The sequence below is a fragment of the Physeter macrocephalus genome, chromosome 19, assembly GCF_002837175.3.
Source record: "Physeter macrocephalus isolate SW-GA chromosome 19, ASM283717v5, whole genome shotgun sequence".
NCBI lineage: Eukaryota > Metazoa > Chordata > Mammalia > Artiodactyla > Physeteridae > Physeter > Physeter macrocephalus.
Window position 1 is genome coordinate 10,031,796 of NC_041232.1, and position 17,736 is coordinate 10,049,531.

Consider the following 17,736-nt stretch of genomic DNA (forward strand, 5'->3'; position numbering starts at 1 on the left):
TTTCCCAAAGTGCAAATACAACCAGTCGGTCCCCCTGTCGGGCGCGGAGTGTCCCTTAAGCTGTGAAAGGTAAGTGAGTTCTGTGTGGGCTGCAGGTTTCTGTAAATTGAGGATTCCACTTCTCCTCTTTGCTCTTTGATGGGACCTGGGAGAGAGCAGCAGTTCCAACAGAGCGTCTTTTCAGCGGGGTTTCCCGAGCCCTCCGGTCTCAGGAATCGGGATTATCTATTTGTTTAGCTGTTCACGTGTTGCTGTGGAATGTCAGGGAGAAGTCAGGGTCCTGATCCCAGATCTGGAAAGCCCAGCATAAAATAATGTTTACATATGGGGTGCGTGTCGCTAGAGAATTTCTGCATTTTATCGAATACTACATAAAGGCCTTGTTTTTACATCTAGAAAAAGCTGGGGTAGAATGCCTTGTCAGGTCTCACTACTCTTCACCTTGTCCAAGAAGCCCTATTTGCAATTGAGGGTAAACTAATAGAATATGGGGGAAATAGAATAAAAGGTATGCATGTGCTTAATTACATTAATAAAATCAAAATCCCGAAAATTCTGAGCAACAGTTTCGTCAGCTAAACTGGAACTCTAATGTGCTTCTTTAGTTTATTAAGAAATAAGATAATTCTGATTTATAAAATGGGAAGTAGGTTTATGGGACACACGGTCCCCCAAGGGATGGTATTAACTAAAAATATAAATGTATTCCTCTGATAGAGACATCTTTAGATGTAGTCATATATTAACAATGAGCAATTAAGGGACTTAAAAAAGATATTGAGGTAAACCATTAACTTTTTGAAGTTTATAAGAAATTCAGTTCTGACCAGCCAGGTGTTACTGGGAGAGACAGAATAGGCCTTATATTATGCTAGAATTCTGCTTTATCAATTTTTTAGTTTACTTCCCTCCTTTTTAAAATAGATTTTATTTTTTAGAGCCCGCCCCCCCCCCTTTCTTTTCAGAAACCAAAATATGCAGTTTCCCTTGGATGCAGAAAGCCTTGGCAGATTTGCCAGCCATAGTTAATTTCCATCTGATGGCCACAGCATAGGAGAGCTCTGGCTGTAGGTTCTTAGGAGATCTGGAAGACAGGATTGGCTTGGGCTGTTATGAAATAGTCTAGTGTGGGGACAAAGTTTTATTTTGTGGAACACATTAGAAATTCTTGACCAAAGCAAATTATTAAAGAGATAATAAAAAGGTAGGCTTGTTGTTTCAGGTTGGACTTCAAAGGACCCAGGAGGGTGTGGAATCAGTTTGTACTGGTGAGGGCCAGTTGTTAAATATTTGGGAATTTACTAGCCAGTTGTTAGATAAACTATTGGTAGCCTGAAACTGGCCACGATAGGATTATTTTCTTTTATCTTTTTTTGAGGGGGAGGGTAAAGGGGAATCCAGTTTACCAACATACCCCTAGCAAAGGTCAATTTTTTCTCTAAGCCTGGGGCCTCAGTGTTCAATACATCTGTGAGTTATTAGATGCTGATCTAGCTCACACCCTTCCAGATTTTACCAAAGATTGATTTGGATTACAAAGCAAGATTATAAATACACTCTAAATATCTGTGGGGGGAAAGGGGCTGCACCTTTCAAGTGAATTGTTTATCTGGGAGCTGTCCTTCCAGGTATTGCAGTCATTGATTAATTCATTATCAGTAGGCTGTTCTCATAAGCATGGAATCCACCACTGGAAATATGGTCTGGTTGGATAGCTTTCTTTTTTTTTTTTTAATTTTTTTTGCCTGCATTGGGTCTTCATCGTTGTGCGCGGGCTTTCTCTAGTTGCAGCGAGCGGGGGCTACTTTTCTTTGCGGTGCGGGGGCTTCTCAATGCGGGGCTTCTCTTGTTGCGGAGCACGGGCTCTAGGCGCGTGGGCTTCAGTAGTTAAGGCACGCGGGCTCAGTAGTTGTGGCTCGCGGGCTCAGTAGTTGTGGCTGGCGGGCTCTAGAGCGCAAGCTCAGTAGTGTGTTGTACGGGCTTAGTTGCTCTGCGGCATGTGGGAATCTTCCCGGACCAGGGCTCGAACCCATGTCCCCTGAATTGGCAGCAGGATTCTTAACCACTGCAGCACCAGGGAAGTCCCTGGATAGCTTTCTTATTAGGTAAAAACCTGTACTCCTCTCCAGTACATTTTTCTCATACCTAGATATTATCTTCCAGAGGACGGTATTGTATGCAATGCCAACAAATTCCTATTCCCCAGCCATTTCTCAATATCGTGCTGTTGGCTCTTGTCACCCTTCTCAGAAAATATTTCAAAGTACCAGTTTGCTGATTATTAGATACCTTTTGGGTTGGCAGCTGCCAGATGTAAATTGAAATCTCATTAGTAACCTGCTCCCAAATTCCGTTTAGGGTGGGCTGTTTTGGGGAAATAAGGATGCTACCCATCCATTCTTTATTTTTTAGTTTCTTGCCTAGAGTTAGTTAGGGTTTGTCTATATATTTTTAGGCTAAGCTTAGCCCTTTTTAAATCTCTATTCTGTTGATAATCGTTTGCTCTTGCTTTCATTTTTGTCTAGATCAAGGGCAACATGAGGGAGGCATATGTTTAATTTACCTGCCCTAGTTCACTTTTTCTATTTAATTTCAAATATGTTTTCTCCAAATACTATATGACTGCTAAGCTAATATGTTCCAGATATTGGAGTTTTGTCTACCTTTAAGGCAAAGCATTCCACATTTTAGCTTCTCTTCAAACGTCTCCATTCTTTTCTACCTGTCCCTCCCCCTCCCCCTGCCATGCCCCTCCCCCTCCCTTCTTTTTTTTTTTTTTTTTTTTTTTTATTTTTTTCTCTGAAGAGGCGGCGCGGCAGCAGCACCTGCGAAGAGGGGGACAACTGCTGTGTGGCTTTTTCCTTCATCTCATGGCTTTTGGCATTTCTGTACTTCCACTGTTCTGGGCATACTAGAGCATCTGCAATCCAAACATTCCTCTAAGATATTACTTTAAAAATATATATATATATATTTTTTTGCATGGCCTGTGGGATCTTAGTTCCCCAACCAGGGATTGAACCCGCGCCCTCAGCAGTGAAAGCGCAGAGTCCTAACCCCTGGACTGCCAGGGAATTTCCCGCCACCAATTTTTTTTTTTTATTGCGGAGATAGGTAATATAATGAACCCCCATCCATGGACCCATCACCCAGCTTCAACAATTAACAACCCTTGGTTAATCTTGTTTCATTTATATACTCCACATTTTGTTTACCCATTCATCAGTTTTGTGGGGTTTTTTTCATTAAATTAAAATTTTAAAAAATTTAGGTATAGTTGAAATTTTCAGGTGTACAACATAGTGATTCATAATTTTTAAAGTTTATATTCGATTTAGAGTTATTATGAAATATTGGCTATATTCCCTGTGTTGTACTATATATCCTTGTAGCTTATATTTATTTTATATATAGTAGTTTGTACCTCTTAATCCCCTTCCCCATCTTGCCCCTCCCCCCTTCCCTTGGTTACCCTGGTTTTCAAAACCCATTTTCTCACTTGATGCTTTTTTTTTCCCCTCTCTAGAATGAGGATGAGCTTTGGGTTAACTTTCAGGACAGCAAAAGGCTGCTGGGTGCCGAACCTCAGCCAGCAGTGCTCACGCGGATCCACTGGGTTATTTGTGCCACCAAGTCCTCCTCTGGACTCTGAGAAGGTCAAAGAGTTACAGCGCTTTATTACCCTTTCCAAGAGACTCTTAGTAATGACCGGGGCAGGAATCTCCACTGAGTCGGGGATCCCAGACTACAGGTCAGAAAAGGTGGGACTTTACGCCCGCACGGACCGGAGGCCCACCCAGCATGGGGATTTTGTACGGATCGCTCAAATCCGCCAGCGGTACTGGGCAAGAAACTTTGTGGGCTGGCCTCAGTTCTCCTCCCACCAGCCTAACCCTGCACACTGGGCTTTGAGCAACTGGGAGAGACTCGGAAAGCTGTACTGGTTGGTGACCCAAAATGTGGATGCCTTGCACACCAAGGCCGGGAGTCAGCGCCTGACAGAACTCCACGGATGCATGCACAGGTGCAGGAAAGCCCAAACTGTGAATGCAGACACGTGCTCCATAAGAGCAGGGACCTTGGCCGTCCTGATCACTGTTATCTTCGTTAGACCACGAGGAAATGATGTGGGAGGAAGTTGTTTACTTTGGAGTTGATCCCAGCAAACTCAGTGAGGGAATGGGAAGTGAAACAGGGAAAGTGGGAAAGGCAGGGTAAGGTTTTGCTAATGAGTGGGTTACTGCTTGGGGCATCTGGGGCTCAAGCGTGTCAGGGGCTCTCTGACTGTAGAGCAGCTTCAGAACCGTCTCACTGGAAGTCAAGGGGAACTGGGGCGTTTATCCACTGCCTCCCATCCTTCATTGGCTGAGGGTCACTGGGGGAATTAACTCCCTAACCCTTGACTCTGCTCCTCCGGAGAAGGCTTCCATGGCCAGGGAACTCCCTAAACAGGAGAGACACAGGAACTTATAAGAGAGCTGTGGGAGGTGCCCTCTGAGTGTCCCGAGGAAACTATGAGCAGTGCACCAACAGCATATGCTACAAACTGCTGGGTCTCCAGTGCCTAGACACATAGATCACAGGATAGCCAGACCCCATAAATATTGATGAAATGACCATATGTAGCCCTGGCAGTAACTTGTAGCTAATTGGAGACCGTTTCCTTATCTTTAGGCCCCAGAGATCATCCTCTGAGGAATGAAATTAGTCTGCCAGTCATAAAATATTTATTGGGTGTCTGCAACACATGGTGTGCTACTGGTGTGCCGCTTGCTGGTGTGGAGAGGTCGAAACCAAAATATAAAACGTGGTCTGCTTTATATGCGAGAATTTTGTAATCTGTTTGGTGGGAGACCCAAAAATAACAGGTTTAACAACAAACCACTCCACACGTGATTGTTAAATTATGTGGTTCTTGATAGACATGTTTTACAGGTTCAGAGAAACAGAGTTAGTAAAGATTGGAGTAATCAGGAAAGCTTTTATGGGTGAGGTGGGGCTGGAGAATAGCTCAGGTATGACTAGGCAAAGGAGGGGAAAGAGGGCTTTCCAAATGAAGGGAACTTGTCGAGTCTGGCCTGGTCTTGTTGGAGGCTAGTATGAAATCAGATTGTCTGGGAAGGCTAGACCCAAATCCTGGATGCATTTGAAAATCATGCAGTGCAATTTGGGTCTGTTGTGAGAGACCAAAGGGTACTGTTAGTGGTTTCTGAGCAAGAAAGCAATGTGATAAAAATAGCATTTGAGGAAGCCTGGACAGGATTAGAGAGTTAGAGTGGCTCAGGAAAGTCAGCCAGAAAGACTCAGACTAAGGTGGCATCAGGGGATGGGAGAGCTAAGGATGGCTATGGGTCCATTAAAATTTTTTTTTCATGATGAAAATTTCAAACATCCACAAAAGTAAAGAGAGTAGTATGATGAACTCCCACATACCATCACCCAGATTCAAAGAGTTGTATCAAGATTTTATCATGTCTACTTATCCGTTCTCTGTCTCTTTTTAAATATTTTAAAACAAATCCAAGACTTCTTGTCATTTCATAGGAGGCCTTTTAAGTTTAAAAAAAAAAAGCCAACACAATCTGATGACTGACTAGATAGAGAGTACAGGGAGAAAACTGAGTACAAGTTTTTTTCCAAGGGTTTCAGCCCAAGTAACTGGAGGAAGGTGATGGAGAAGCTGGGGAGGGGGATTGAAGACAGAAGTTAAGTTTGACAGGACCATCAAGGAGACTTGGACTAAAGTTTGGGGGAGAGGGCAGGAGTGGAGTCCTGTATAGAGGTGGAAACTGTTAGCACAGAGGCACTGCAGCAGTGACCACGGAGACACCCCAGGGAGGGACAGTGGAAACAAAACAGGTTGGAGGCTGGAAGGGCAGAAGAGGAACCAAGTTCCATTTTTCTTTCAACAGCTATTTAGTGAGTGCCTGCCATGTGCAGGCACTGTGACGGGCGATGGGCACAGAGCAGTGGACAAAGTACTCAAAGTTCTCTGTTTTTTTTTTTTTTTTGGAGGGCCGTGCAGCTTGTGGGGTCTTATTACCCTGACCAGGGATTGAACCTGGGCCGTGGCAGTGAAAGCCCGGCATCCCTAACCATTAGGCCACCAGGGAACTCCCCAGAAAGTGTTTTAAAGAGAAGATGGCAATGGACAGCGGCTATTACAGCAGATGATTAGAGCAGAGGATGGAGGGGGAAGGGGGAAAAAAAACCCTGGTTTTGGCACTAAGGAAATTATGTGGTAAAGGCTTTGCAGTCGTGTTAAGGATAAAAGTGAGCTAGCAGAAGGTTTAAGCAGGGAGTGTGTAGTAAGGAAACAGATGCACGTTTTTCTAGAAGGTTGTCAGTGGAAGGAAGGTGGTAGCTAAAGAGGTCATGAAAAGGTATTAATAAAGCGGGGAAGAAACGGTGGGTGTCAGGGAAAGAAAGTGGTGACGGAGGAGCTAGAGATGGTTGGGGGTGAAAGGTCTTCGGTAGCTTCGTGCCTCCCCAGCACAGCTGGCCTCCTCTCTGGTTTCAGGGTCCTCTGCTTGGGCTGCGGCGAGCAGACTCCCCGAGGGGCGCTGCAAGAGCGGTTTGAAGTCCTGAACCCCACCTGGAGCGCTGAGGCCCATGGCCTGGCTCCGGACGGTGACGTCTTTCTCACTGAGGAGCAGGTACAGAGCTTCCGGGTCCCGCCATGCTCTCGATGTGGGGGCCCCCTGAAACCAGACGTCGTCTTCTTCGGGGACACGGTGAACCCTGACAAGGTTGATTTTGTGCACAGGCGGGTAAAAGAAGCCGACTCCCTCCTGGTGGTGGGATCGTCCTTGCAGGTAACTGCCCCCTTTGCGGGCTGGGGAGCCCGGGAGAGGCTCCCTATTGGTTTATCTCTTCCTGCCTCTAGAGAGCTCTTATCTGCGTCTTCTGCTCCGACAGGTGTACTCGGGCTACAGGTTCATCCTCACTGCCCAGGAGAAGAAGCTGCCAATCGCAATACTGAACATCGGGCCCACACGGTCGGACGACTTGGCATGTCTGAAACTGGATTCTCGTTGCGGAGACCTGCTGCCTTTAATAGACCCACGCTGACCACAGCCTGATATTCCGGACCCGGAAACTGGGACTTTCACTTGAATTCTGCTGCTAATGGTAAAATGCCTTCTCAGATACTAGATTCCAGTTCCCACTCAACTGAGAGCACTGACAAAAGAGAGAAGGGTCTAGGTTTCTTAACGTATGGCCATTCTTAACTGAAACTAATTTTTTAATGTGCATTACGCTATATTGTTCGAAAGACTGATTTTTGAATTCTAGGCACATAGCTATTTAAGACAATGTTCCAAAATCTGCCATTGCCTTTTTCCCCATTTTTAAAAAATAACAGCTTTATTGAGATATAATTCCTAGGCCATGAAGTTCACCCTTTAAAAGTATATAATTAACGTGTTTTTAGTACACTCACAACGTTGCACATTAATCACCACTAATTCCAGAACATTTTCATCATCCCAGGAAGAAACCTTGTACCCATTAGCAGTGATTCCCCATTCCCCACCCCTGGTCCCTGACAACAACTAATCTTCTTTCTGTTTTTGCCTATTCTGGACATTTCATACAGTATGTAGCCTTTTGTGTCTGGCTTCTCCACTTAGCATAATGTTTTCAAGATTCATCCATATTGTAGCATGCGTCAGTACTTTATATCTATTGATATTTTCACCTATGAGTACAACCACTTTAAAAAAATATAACAGCTTTTTTTTTCAGCTTTGAGATATAATTCACATATCATACAGTTCACTCATTTATTGCATACAATTCAATAATTTTTAATATATTCCCAGAGGAGTACAGCCAGTTTGAAAAAGACTTTATTTTTTTAGAGCAGTTTGAGGTTCACAGCAGAATTGAGCAGAAAGTGCAGGGAGTTCCCATATACTCCTTGGCCCTGTTCACGAACATGGTATTTATCATTTACCTACTGAAGGACATCTTGGATGCTTCCAACTTTTTGGCAGTTATGAATAAAGCCACTGGACTTCCCTGGCAGGCCAGTGGTTAAGACTCTGCTCTTCCACTACAGGGGGCACGGGTTTGATCCCTGGCTGGGGAACTAAGATCCCACATGCTGTGCAGCGTGGCAAAAAAAAAAAAAAAAGAGTAAAGCTGCTATAAACATTCATGTGGAGGTCTTTGTGTGGTTGTAAGTTTTCATCTCATTTGGGTAAATACCAAGGAGTGAGATTGTTGGATCGTATGATAAAAGTATGTTTAGTTTTGTAAGAAACTGCCAAAATGTCTTCTAAATTGGCTGTACCATTTTGCATTCCCACGAACAGTGTGTGAGAGTCCCGGTAAAACCACTTTTTAAAAACCATTTTAATTGAAGTATACTGACATACAGAGAATCGCAGGCATCATGAGTGGACAGCTTGATGAAGATGTAGAGCATCTAAATCAAGGAACAGAACACTGCTAGCACCCAAGAAGTCCCCTTGGCAAATCACTTTTTAACTAGTTCATGTTACTAGAATAATACATATTTATTACAGAAAGTTTAGATGATACAGATAAGTAAAAAGGATTTTAATACAAATTACCCACTACCGAGATAACCAAAATCTAACATTCTGGTATAACTAAATCTAAATCTGTTCTTATGAAAGTTGAATCAAGCAGTACAGTATTTTATTACATCCTGTTTGCACCTAACAGTACAGAGTGGCCATCTTGACATGCCCTAAATGCTGTGGTTTTTTTAAATGGTAGACTGATGTATACAATCATTTCCTCCATCCCACTGGCAGCTTATTTTGGCATTAACTTGTTTCATTTCTTTTCAGATCCCTAAGGATTCATCCCTGCTTCCTCTAACTGATCCAGGCTTACCAACTGCCGCCTGCAGAGGGCAGCAAACCGACATCTCTCGGCCAGCCCATCTCTGAACCCCGCAGCTTTCAGAGCCCAGGAGTTAAAATCTTCCGGCTGATGAGATTAGCCCCTGAAGAGGACTTTTTCAAAGCCGCAGCTTCTTTTGATAGGAAAACTGCTTTCTCTCCCTTTTTATCTCATCAGGCAGAAGAAACAGCCCAGGAAATATGTACCTCCAGAGTACTAACCTAGGGATCTCACTAATGTGGGTAAAGGGGGAAGGAAACGACTTAATTTATAATTCCGAATGCATAAATGTCTTTAACTGAACCATTCTGATATATTTTTTGAAAAGACGAACAATGATATGAATGAATTTTTTATAAACCAAGGAATAGAGGAAGGATTTTTTTTTAATAGCACATTAGGTATGTGGGCTGTTACTTTTATATTTTATAATTTTTTATTTTTTTATTTTTTTATTTTTTATTTTTTGCGGTACGCGGGCCTCTCACTGTTGCGGCCTCTCCCGTTGCGGAGCACAGGCTCCGGACGCGCAGGCTCAGTGGCCATGGCTGACGGGCTCAGCCGCTCCGCGGCATGTGGGATATTCCCGGACCGGGGCACGAACCCGTGTCCCCCGCATCGGCAGGCGGACTCTCAATCACTGCGCCACCAGGGAAGCCCATACTTTTATATTTTTTAATCAGCTAAAAGTGAATGTGGCTTTATGACACGGTTCTCTAAGGATTTCTGCTTGATTTCAGCTGCCAGAATGAGACCGGCCTTGAACCTGGTCTGCAGAGAGGAAACAGTGAATTCCCAAGTGGGTTCTTAAATTGATTTCTTTCTGCTGAGGGAAGCAGCAAGACTTGTTTGATTACTGTGTTAGCCAGAGAGAATCATTGTCGCAGGCTAAAGCTTTCTGCACGATCTCATCAAAAAGCAAAGCGGATGAAAGAATCACAGCCTATTCTGGGTAGTCTTTTGTCTAAAATCAGGGCAAGCAATACATGTTCATCCTGCATCTGCCTAGGAAGCAAATTTCAGTTGACTGGGATAACCCAAAATCTTGAAAACACAGAGTTCTTTTCACCAGCACAGCTGTAGGTTCGCTCACAGCCATTCATTAATTCTGGAGAGGCGTAAGGCTGTGGTAAATCTCACTCCAGCTTTTTTGCAGATAGAGATGCTAAGGTGCTCTGAACCAGATTTGCTCAGTTACCCACAGTCAGTTGCACCAATAATTGCATTCAAATCTGGGTCTTTTGAATCCCAAGCCATTCTTATCCACAAATCTCATAAATGGTTACTGACCAACAATGTATTTAGGTACTAAGGCTACAAAGATACAACCTCTTGCTCTCAAGTGGCTCACAGAGGATGTGTTATCTCCCGTACCCTCATCCTTTACCAGAATATGTCACAGAGTCATGCATGGAATGACAGGAGAGAAAATTTAGTCCATCCCACCTTCATTTTATTTTTGAGGAAACTAAGATGCACACTTACCTAAGGCCACAGTATGTTGTTTCAGAGCCAGGACGAGAATCTGAGTAGATCTTTCTCCCAGTTCTTTCAGACAGCAACGCTTCCTACTTGTCTGAAGATTATAGTTAGAAGTCAGCCTGAAGTAGAAGTAGAAGCCAACAGTACACCCGGCCAGGAATGGTTAAAATGTGGGCAGTGGAGAGCAGGTTAGGCTGCGAGGGAGGGAAGGCAGGCTCTTTCATCACCTAATGCTGGCACGATTTATGAAACCGAGTCTTGAAGACCTTAGGAATGTTTGTTTTGTTCATATTTCCTCGTGAGATGGAATTCTTTGCAAAAAGTTTGTCTCAAGAGGAACCTGGTATTTCCTGAAGCTGATGCTTCTCAGGTCTCCTTACTTTACATCTTTTGCTCTCCACCAGCACAGCAGTCCCCAACCTGCTGTAAGTGCCCTCGGTTGGAATAACAGACTTCTACTAGCGGGTGCTATCAGCTTTCACTGCCCTGGTTACATGGTTGTAACTGCATAAGCCCAGCTTTGGCTGTGACTTTCAGTCATATCCTTCCTTGTGGCTTCCACAACTGCTCTGCTATCACAGTTTTAGTAAGTACAAGTCATGAAGGCAAACAAGTACAGAATACTCAAATCTCCTTCCCACTAACTCATATTCCTTCTTTCATGCTGTCATAAATTGAATATCCTCTCAGTTCTCCCTTAAATGACAGCATTTGTTGGGACTTCCCTGGTGGTCCAGTGGTTAAGACTCCGCGCTTCCACAGCAGGGGGCATGGGTTCGATCACTGGTTGGGGAACTAAGATCCCATGTGCTGTGTGGTGCAGCCAAAAAATACATAAGAAATAAAATAGCATTTGTTGAACACACTATATCCCAAGCATTGTGCAAAGTATTTTACAACATGTCAGCTCACTTAATGAGTTAATCCCACATGAGATGCTTGGACATGCATAAAGGTCAGTCTTCAGTGAATGCCAAATATTTCCTGAGAGGATCAAAGTCAGGACGAATAGGAAATTCGACACTCTTAGGTAGGGTGACCAGCCATCCCAGATTGCCCAGTACTGAGGGGTTTTCCTGATGTAGGACTTGCAGTGCTAAAACAAAGATGAGTTGGTCACCTTGCTCTGAGGAATAGCAAAGGTTGCCACCAGCTATAATAGTTAATTCCAGATATATTATTCTTGTTGAGATTCAAGATGGTGCTCTGAGATCCAGATTGTTTCCGTAATTTCTATGTCACAAAAGAGATCAATTCCACTTCATGAAGAAAAAAAAAATTAAACTCATACAAGAAAGCAGAGTGGTTTTTTTTTCTTCTCGATTTATTAGAAAAGGAATATAGCATGGCATTGAAACTTTTAGAAAATAGACAGACTTGGATTTCCAACCCTGTCTTGCTACTTAGTAGTTAGGTGAACTTGGGCAAGTTGTTTTATCTAACCTTCAGTCTCTGTAAATGAGGATAATAGGAGCTACCCAACTGGGTGGTTACGAAGACTAAACAAGGTAATGATGCATGTGTAGCTCACAGCACAGTGCCTGACAGAGTAAGCAGATGTCAGCCATTATCACTAGGATATGGGAGGAGGGTGGGATGGTGGGAGGGGAAGCCATCCTACCTGCCAAACCTTTGTCTCCTATTGAGTATTCCTTTGGGTAGACTCACTCAGATCTTCCCCAGAGCCACTTTTCCTTTTTGTGTACCTGTTTGTCTTAAAAAAAAAAAAAAATTACAAAAGCCAAGCTTTGCTTGATGTAATAAAGCCTTTCTAAAGAAAATAAAGCATATTCTTCCAGAAAACAGAAGCCTCCTATACTACTGGTGGGAATGTAAATTGGTGCAGCCACTGTGGAAAATAGTATGGAGATTTCTCAAAAAACTAAAAATAGAACTACCATATGACCCAGCAATTCCACTCCTGAGTATATATTGGAAAGAAACTAAAGCACTAATTTGAAAAGATACATGCACCCCAATGTTCACAGCAGCATTATTTACAATTGCCAAGGTATGGAAGCAACCTGTGTCCATCAACAGATGAATGGATAAAGAAGATGTCTTTTTTATGGCTCAATATTACTCAGCCGTAAAAAAGAACAAAATTTTGCCATTTGCAGCAACATAGATGAACTTGGAGGGCATTATGCTAAGTGAAATAAGTCAGAAAGACAAATACTGTATGATATCACTTATATGTGGAATCTAAAAAATACAACAAACTAGTCAATAAAACAAAGAAGCAGACTCGCAGATATAGAGAAGAAACGAGTGGTTACCAGTAGGGAGAGGGAACGGGGGAAGGGCAATATAGGGGTGGGGGGTTATGATGGGATTATATGAAACCGTGTATGAAACTTTTGAAAATTGTAAAGCACTATAGAATTTAAAGCCTCTTTCATTCAAAAAGTTAAAAAAAAGAGTATCCTTCCGTTTCGGAAATAGTATTTATTGAACATTTACAACAAGCACTGTAGGAAGTATTTTACAACGCATTTACTCACCTTATTCCCACAACCCTAAGATCCACGCACTGTTATTTCTTTTGAAAGATGAGGATCCTGAAGCTCACAGACCTTATGTAACTTGCCCAAGGTCACCTAAAATGACCAGGCCAGTAATCAAAGCCAGTCCAGTTTTGAACTCGCTCTCTCTTTTGAATGTTCTCGAAATTCGGTGAGGTAACTAAGCAACTGTACTTTGAGAAGGAAGAAGGGCAAGGCTCGAGAAACTTTCAGAGTGACCCCAGTTAGGTCCTAAAATATGAATAGGCAATCACCAAGCGGGGAGAGGGAGATCATTCCAAACGGAGGCAACAGCAAAAGCAAAAACATGGTCAGAACTGCAAATTCCTTCACCTTTTCTTTTTCTCTTGAAGGCGGGGGTGGGGACTCAAGTGAGAACTTGGGACGCCCCAGAGGCCTTTGGTTCGTCCGAAATTTACTCGCTTCTCTCCTTGGCCATTCCTCCTTTTCGCCCCATTTTGATTTCCTACACCCCACTTTCCTGGTCCCCTCGGTGCCTCCCCAAGATGAATGAAACGTTGGAGTTACCATCCGGAAACTAGTAGAGGGAGCTGGGGATAGAGGTGCGCGTGTGCAGGGAATGAGAGACCCAGAGAGGGACGCGCACGGTAGGAAAGTTGACCCCAACGTCACACGCACAGGAGGTCACCGTCTTTTCACACTTGACTCGCCTACTCTGTCCTTCCTGCCAGATTCTGAAGAGCGAACCGCCTCCCACCTTCCGAGGACGCCAACCACTGCGCCTGCGCTGACTCTCTCCTCCCCCCCCACCCCGCCTCCTACCGAGCGCGAGAGGGGCGGGGCCTGAGCCTGGGAGGAGCGGAGGTAGGCTGGGACTGGGCCGCTGTTCACCAATAGAAAAGAGGAACCGAGAGCCACGTGCCCAAAAGATACCCAATCACATTTCCTACTCCATAATCCTCCGTCCCTGGGGTGTGGCCAACGGATTGACAGGATTGGGCGCGCATGGTCACGTGACCCAAAAATGTAAATACGGCAACGCGGTTTTTCTTCGCCTGCGGCAAATCGTTGCGTGACGCTGTACCTTCGTTGAACAATTATTTAATGAGCGTGTGTGATGTGCTAAGCACTGTGAAGATGCTGTGGCTTCTGGGATGTACGTAATACCGACATTGCATTACTCTCGGTCCAGCTACTGTACCAGTGTTTCCCGTATTCCGTTTCCTGTAGTGAGCACCCCGCAGATAATCATTAAAGATCGTTAAAGGAATTTGTTCTCTCTTCCCCAACACTTGGGATGATAAAAAGAGGTAGGTTTTTACGTCAGAGGTTATTTTTAGAGCCCAGTTGTAGTACTTGGGTGACTCTCTTCTCTATGCGTTGTTATCAACCGAAAAAAATAGGCATAAGCAACAGTCCCCTAAAATCTTATTTTTCGGGACTTCCCTGGTGGCGCAGTGGTTAAGACTCTGCGGGCTCCCAATGCAAGGGGCCCGGGTTTGATCCCTGGCCCAGTACTAGATCCCACATGCATGCCGCAGCTAAGAGCTTGCATGCCACAACTAAGACCCAACGCAACCAAAACAAAAAAAAGAAAAAGAAACTTATTTTTCTTCCATCTAAACAGTGGCTTGCAGTTTCCTTTCATAGAAAAAAGACCTTTATAACCTTTACAGTTCTTTGAAGGCTGAGGCCAGGTCTAACTTAATTGTGTATCCCTTGCAATCATACTGTAGCACAGTATGTATAGAATAGCCATTCTACCTAGGTTTGATGAATTTGCATTTGACAATAGTCCCGTTCTTGCCTGCCAAAAGGTCCTGAGAGCTAATGACCAACACTTCATTCAGCAATTATTTATTGACTGCCGCATGTATCAAGGACAGTACCAGGCAGATAGGGATACAAAAGTGATTAAGACACCTCATTCTGCCTTCAGCAAATTCATGGTGTGATGGCATTTTTCCTCTAAATTATCCAGGTTTGGGTTCCAATCTCAGCTATCCCATCTATGAGAGGGTGGCCTTTGACAAATCACTTGCCTTTTTGAGCCAGTTTCCTCATCTGTAAAATGGGGAGATAATAATACCTTCAACTATAGAGCTGTTGTGAGGATGATGAGGTAATTGTGCAAGATGCTTGGCACAGTCTGGAGCATAGAGCATAGCATATGTTATGTAGCATATGCCAGTTTGACAGCAAGAAAAAAGAAGTTTCAGAGAAGACTAAACTGAAGGCAGCTACTAACAATAAATCATTGTCTTCAGGCCAGTCCCAAATACATTGTGTCCTCAGCATTTTGTACTGTGTCTGGCCCAGAGAGAGTATTCAATAAATATTCATTGAATGGATGAATGAAATGAAGGAGAAATTGGGCCAAAAGACAAATCTGCGCACATTCCTTTGCTGCCCACCATACACCCAGCAGCCTCCACTGGTTTAAAACTGCTCAGTGATGGCTTCTCATAGTCCACATCGTCCTTTCTCATCTCTTTGCTTTTCCAATTCAGTTCCCTCTGTGGCCCTCCCCACTCTTTCTGGTGAATTTCAGTGCCAGTGCAGTCATAAACCTTTGTAGAGAAACTTGGCCGAGTGACTTAGTGGTTAAGAACTCAGGCATTGCCAACCAGACAGATCTGGTCAAATCCTGACTCTGCCATTTGTGTGATCTCAGGCAAGTGACTTCTCTGAGTTTTTAGTTCCTCATCCATAACATGGGGGCAGTAACATCGATCTCACAGAGCTGGTTTGAATGCTTAATGAGATGAGACACGGAAAGCCCTTAGCACAGTGATATGTGGTAGGTGCTCAAGATGTAGAAGCTGTTATTGTTAATTATATTTCATGACTACAGTGTAAAAATCAGCTTGTAGAGTGCAGTGAAGGCTTTGAAGGGTTTAGAAAGGAGTTAAAGGAAAAAATGTTTAACGCAGTTGGAAATGGAGGCAGAGAAATAAGGGGGCGAGATTTGGCTCAAACTGAGGAGCCCACCACTTCAGGCAGGGCAGGGTCATGGTTAAGAGCGTGTGTTCTGTTGGACTTGCTGGGTTCAGATCCCTTCTTTGCTACTTACGAGATGAATCTTGGTGGGCAAGTGACCTGGCCATTGAAGTTCAGCTTAGAAAAATAGGATTTGCTAATAGTGTCTAAATCTTACAGGGCTGGACTTCCCTGGTGGCGCAGTGTTTAAGAATCCGCCTGCCAAGACAGGGAACATGGGTTCGAGCCCTGGTCCAGGAAGATCTCACATGCCTTGGAGCAACTAAGCCCATGTACCACAACTACTGAGTCTGCACTCTAGAGCCTGCGAGCCACAATTACTGAGCCCACGTGCCACAACTACTGAAGCCCGCGTGCCTATAGCCCGTGCTCCGCAACAAGAGAAGCCACCACAATGAGAGGCCCGCGCACCGCAACGAAGAGTAGCCCCTGCTCACTGCAACTAGAGAAAGCCCGTGCACAGTAACGAAGACCCAACACAGCCAAAAATAAATAAATAAAAAATAAATTAATTTTTAAAAAATCTTATAGGGCTGTCCAGGGAATTTAGAGACACACAGTTCTGGCACAGAGTAAATTATCAGTGGTTGTTAATCATTATTAAAGTCTCATGGTACTCACTTCCTAGAAATATCCCTCTAATTCAACTTCCAAGGCTAGAAGGAATGATGCGTACAAAGGACCAGGAAGTGATTTAGGCATGTTCAGTAGGTAGAGAATAAAAGAATCTCCAAATGGGAGGCCTTTCAACAAGGTACTTTATTGGAGGGCATGGTGTAAGGTGAAAGCCATGGGGCAGGTAGGGGATCACAATTTCCTGGGACGATACTCAGTGTTGACAGTACTTCTTGGTGTTCAGGTTCTTGTGCTCCTTGTTGTACGGGACCTTTGAGAAGCAGATGGCAGCAGTGCGGTCACAGTTGCAGATGAAGGCCTCACAGGCATCGTTTTTCGCTGGAAAAGGGCAAGAACAGAGGACTGAGCCAAGGCGGTTCATGCTTTGTACAGTCCAAGGGCAGGAAGAATTAACTGAAATGATCTGGTGGCCATTCCATTGGTGCAAATTTAGGGTTGACAGATAAAGCAAATAAAAATACTGGAATTTCAGATAAACAATGAATGTAATATTTGGGACACAGACTAAAAAAATCATTTCTTGTCTATCAGAAAATCAAATTTAACTGGGCAGCCTGTTTTATCTGGTCCTAGGTGTGATAGCTGCTTTTTGGAAAGTTCTGTCTATTTCACACCTCTAAATGTACTCACTGCTTTTAAAACCCATATAACCACAGAACTCGGATAACATAGGCAAGCAATTGCAAACCGTATGGAAAATACTATGACATATACTCAAGGCAGCAAAGTATTGTACATCTCAACTTAGTGAAGTTTCACAAGCCAATTTCTCTAAAGCGCATATTTTTAAAATTACAGAATGTTCTTAAAATACAATTTTATACAGACATTTAAAATAATTATGTCTATATGCGGAAATGTTTCCAAGATATTTTATTAAAGGGAAAGAATACATAGTATATGCCAAAAAAAAATTGAAGGGCAATACATCTAACTGGTTATCTTGGGTATTAGGATTATAGGTGCCGTCTTCTTTCCATGACATACATTACTGTAGAACTTGAAATTACATTACTTTGACCTTGTTTACTTTTGTAACCAAAAGAAACAACAAAAATAACATTTAAAATACATTTCATGGAAATAAAAACCAAAATAAGCAAATGGGACCTAATGAAACTTAAAAGCTTTTGCACAGCAAAGGAAACCATAAACAAGACAAAAAGACAACGCTCAGAATGGGAGAAAATATTTGCAAACGAAGCAACTGACAAAGGATTAATCTCCAAAATATACAAGCAGCTCATGCAGC

The 17,736-nt window shown here is 43.5% G+C and overlaps 2 protein-coding genes and 2 long non-coding RNA genes across 7 annotated transcripts in view; 2 read left to right on the forward strand and 2 right to left on the reverse strand.

Annotated features, from left to right (window-relative positions):
• The first annotated feature begins 16 nt into the window (after window positions 1-16).
• SIRT4 (sirtuin 4) lies at window positions 17-9,263 on the forward strand. Of its 2 annotated transcripts, none has more exons than XM_007129994.2 (5): window positions 17-69; window positions 3,527-4,024; window positions 6,521-6,815; window positions 6,919-7,131; window positions 8,826-9,263. In XM_007129994.2, exons 2-4 carry the CDS (start codon window positions 3,528-3,530, stop codon window positions 7,069-7,071), a joined length of 945 nt encoding a protein of 314 aa, XP_007130056.1. In that variant the 5' UTR covers window positions 17-69; window position 3,527; the 3' UTR covers window positions 7,072-7,131; window positions 8,826-9,263. The 2 variants fall into 2 exon arrangements, with proteins under 2 accessions (XP_007130056.1, XP_028336250.1); XM_028480449.2 differs by having other exon boundaries at window positions 38-69; window positions 6,521-6,656.
• LOC102974879 (uncharacterized) lies at window positions 7,102-13,535 on the reverse strand. 3 transcript variants are annotated; one of them, XR_008615960.1, is made up of 4 exons: window positions 12,867-13,530; window positions 11,984-12,076; window positions 10,366-11,595; window positions 7,102-7,182 (listed from the first exon to the last, which is right to left on the reverse strand). It is a non-coding gene; the product is annotated as an uncharacterized lncRNA (long non-coding RNA). The 3 variants fall into 3 exon arrangements; XR_008615961.1 differs by lacking the exon at window positions 7,102-7,182 and having other exon boundaries at window positions 9,320-11,595; window positions 12,867-12,962; window positions 13,221-13,535; XR_008615959.1 differs by lacking the exon at window positions 7,102-7,182 and having other exon boundaries at window positions 9,320-11,595; window positions 12,867-13,535.
• Window positions 13,536-13,901: 366 nt separating this feature from the next.
• LOC129391607 (uncharacterized) lies at window positions 13,902-16,376 on the forward strand. The gene is made up of 2 exons (XR_008616033.1): window positions 13,902-14,004; window positions 16,008-16,376. It is a non-coding gene; the product is annotated as an uncharacterized lncRNA (long non-coding RNA).
• A 184-nt stretch (window positions 16,377-16,560) lies between these two features.
• The window catches only part of PLA2G1B (phospholipase A2 group IB), an 8,488-nt gene continuing 7,312 nt past the window's right edge, over window positions 16,561-17,736 (reverse strand). The window contains exon 4 of the mRNA XM_007129993.3: window positions 16,561-16,802. Within this exon, the coding sequence (XP_007130055.1) occupies window positions 16,678-16,802 (125 nt within the window). The 3' untranslated portion in view covers window positions 16,561-16,677. The remainder of the gene's footprint in view (window positions 16,803-17,736) is intronic.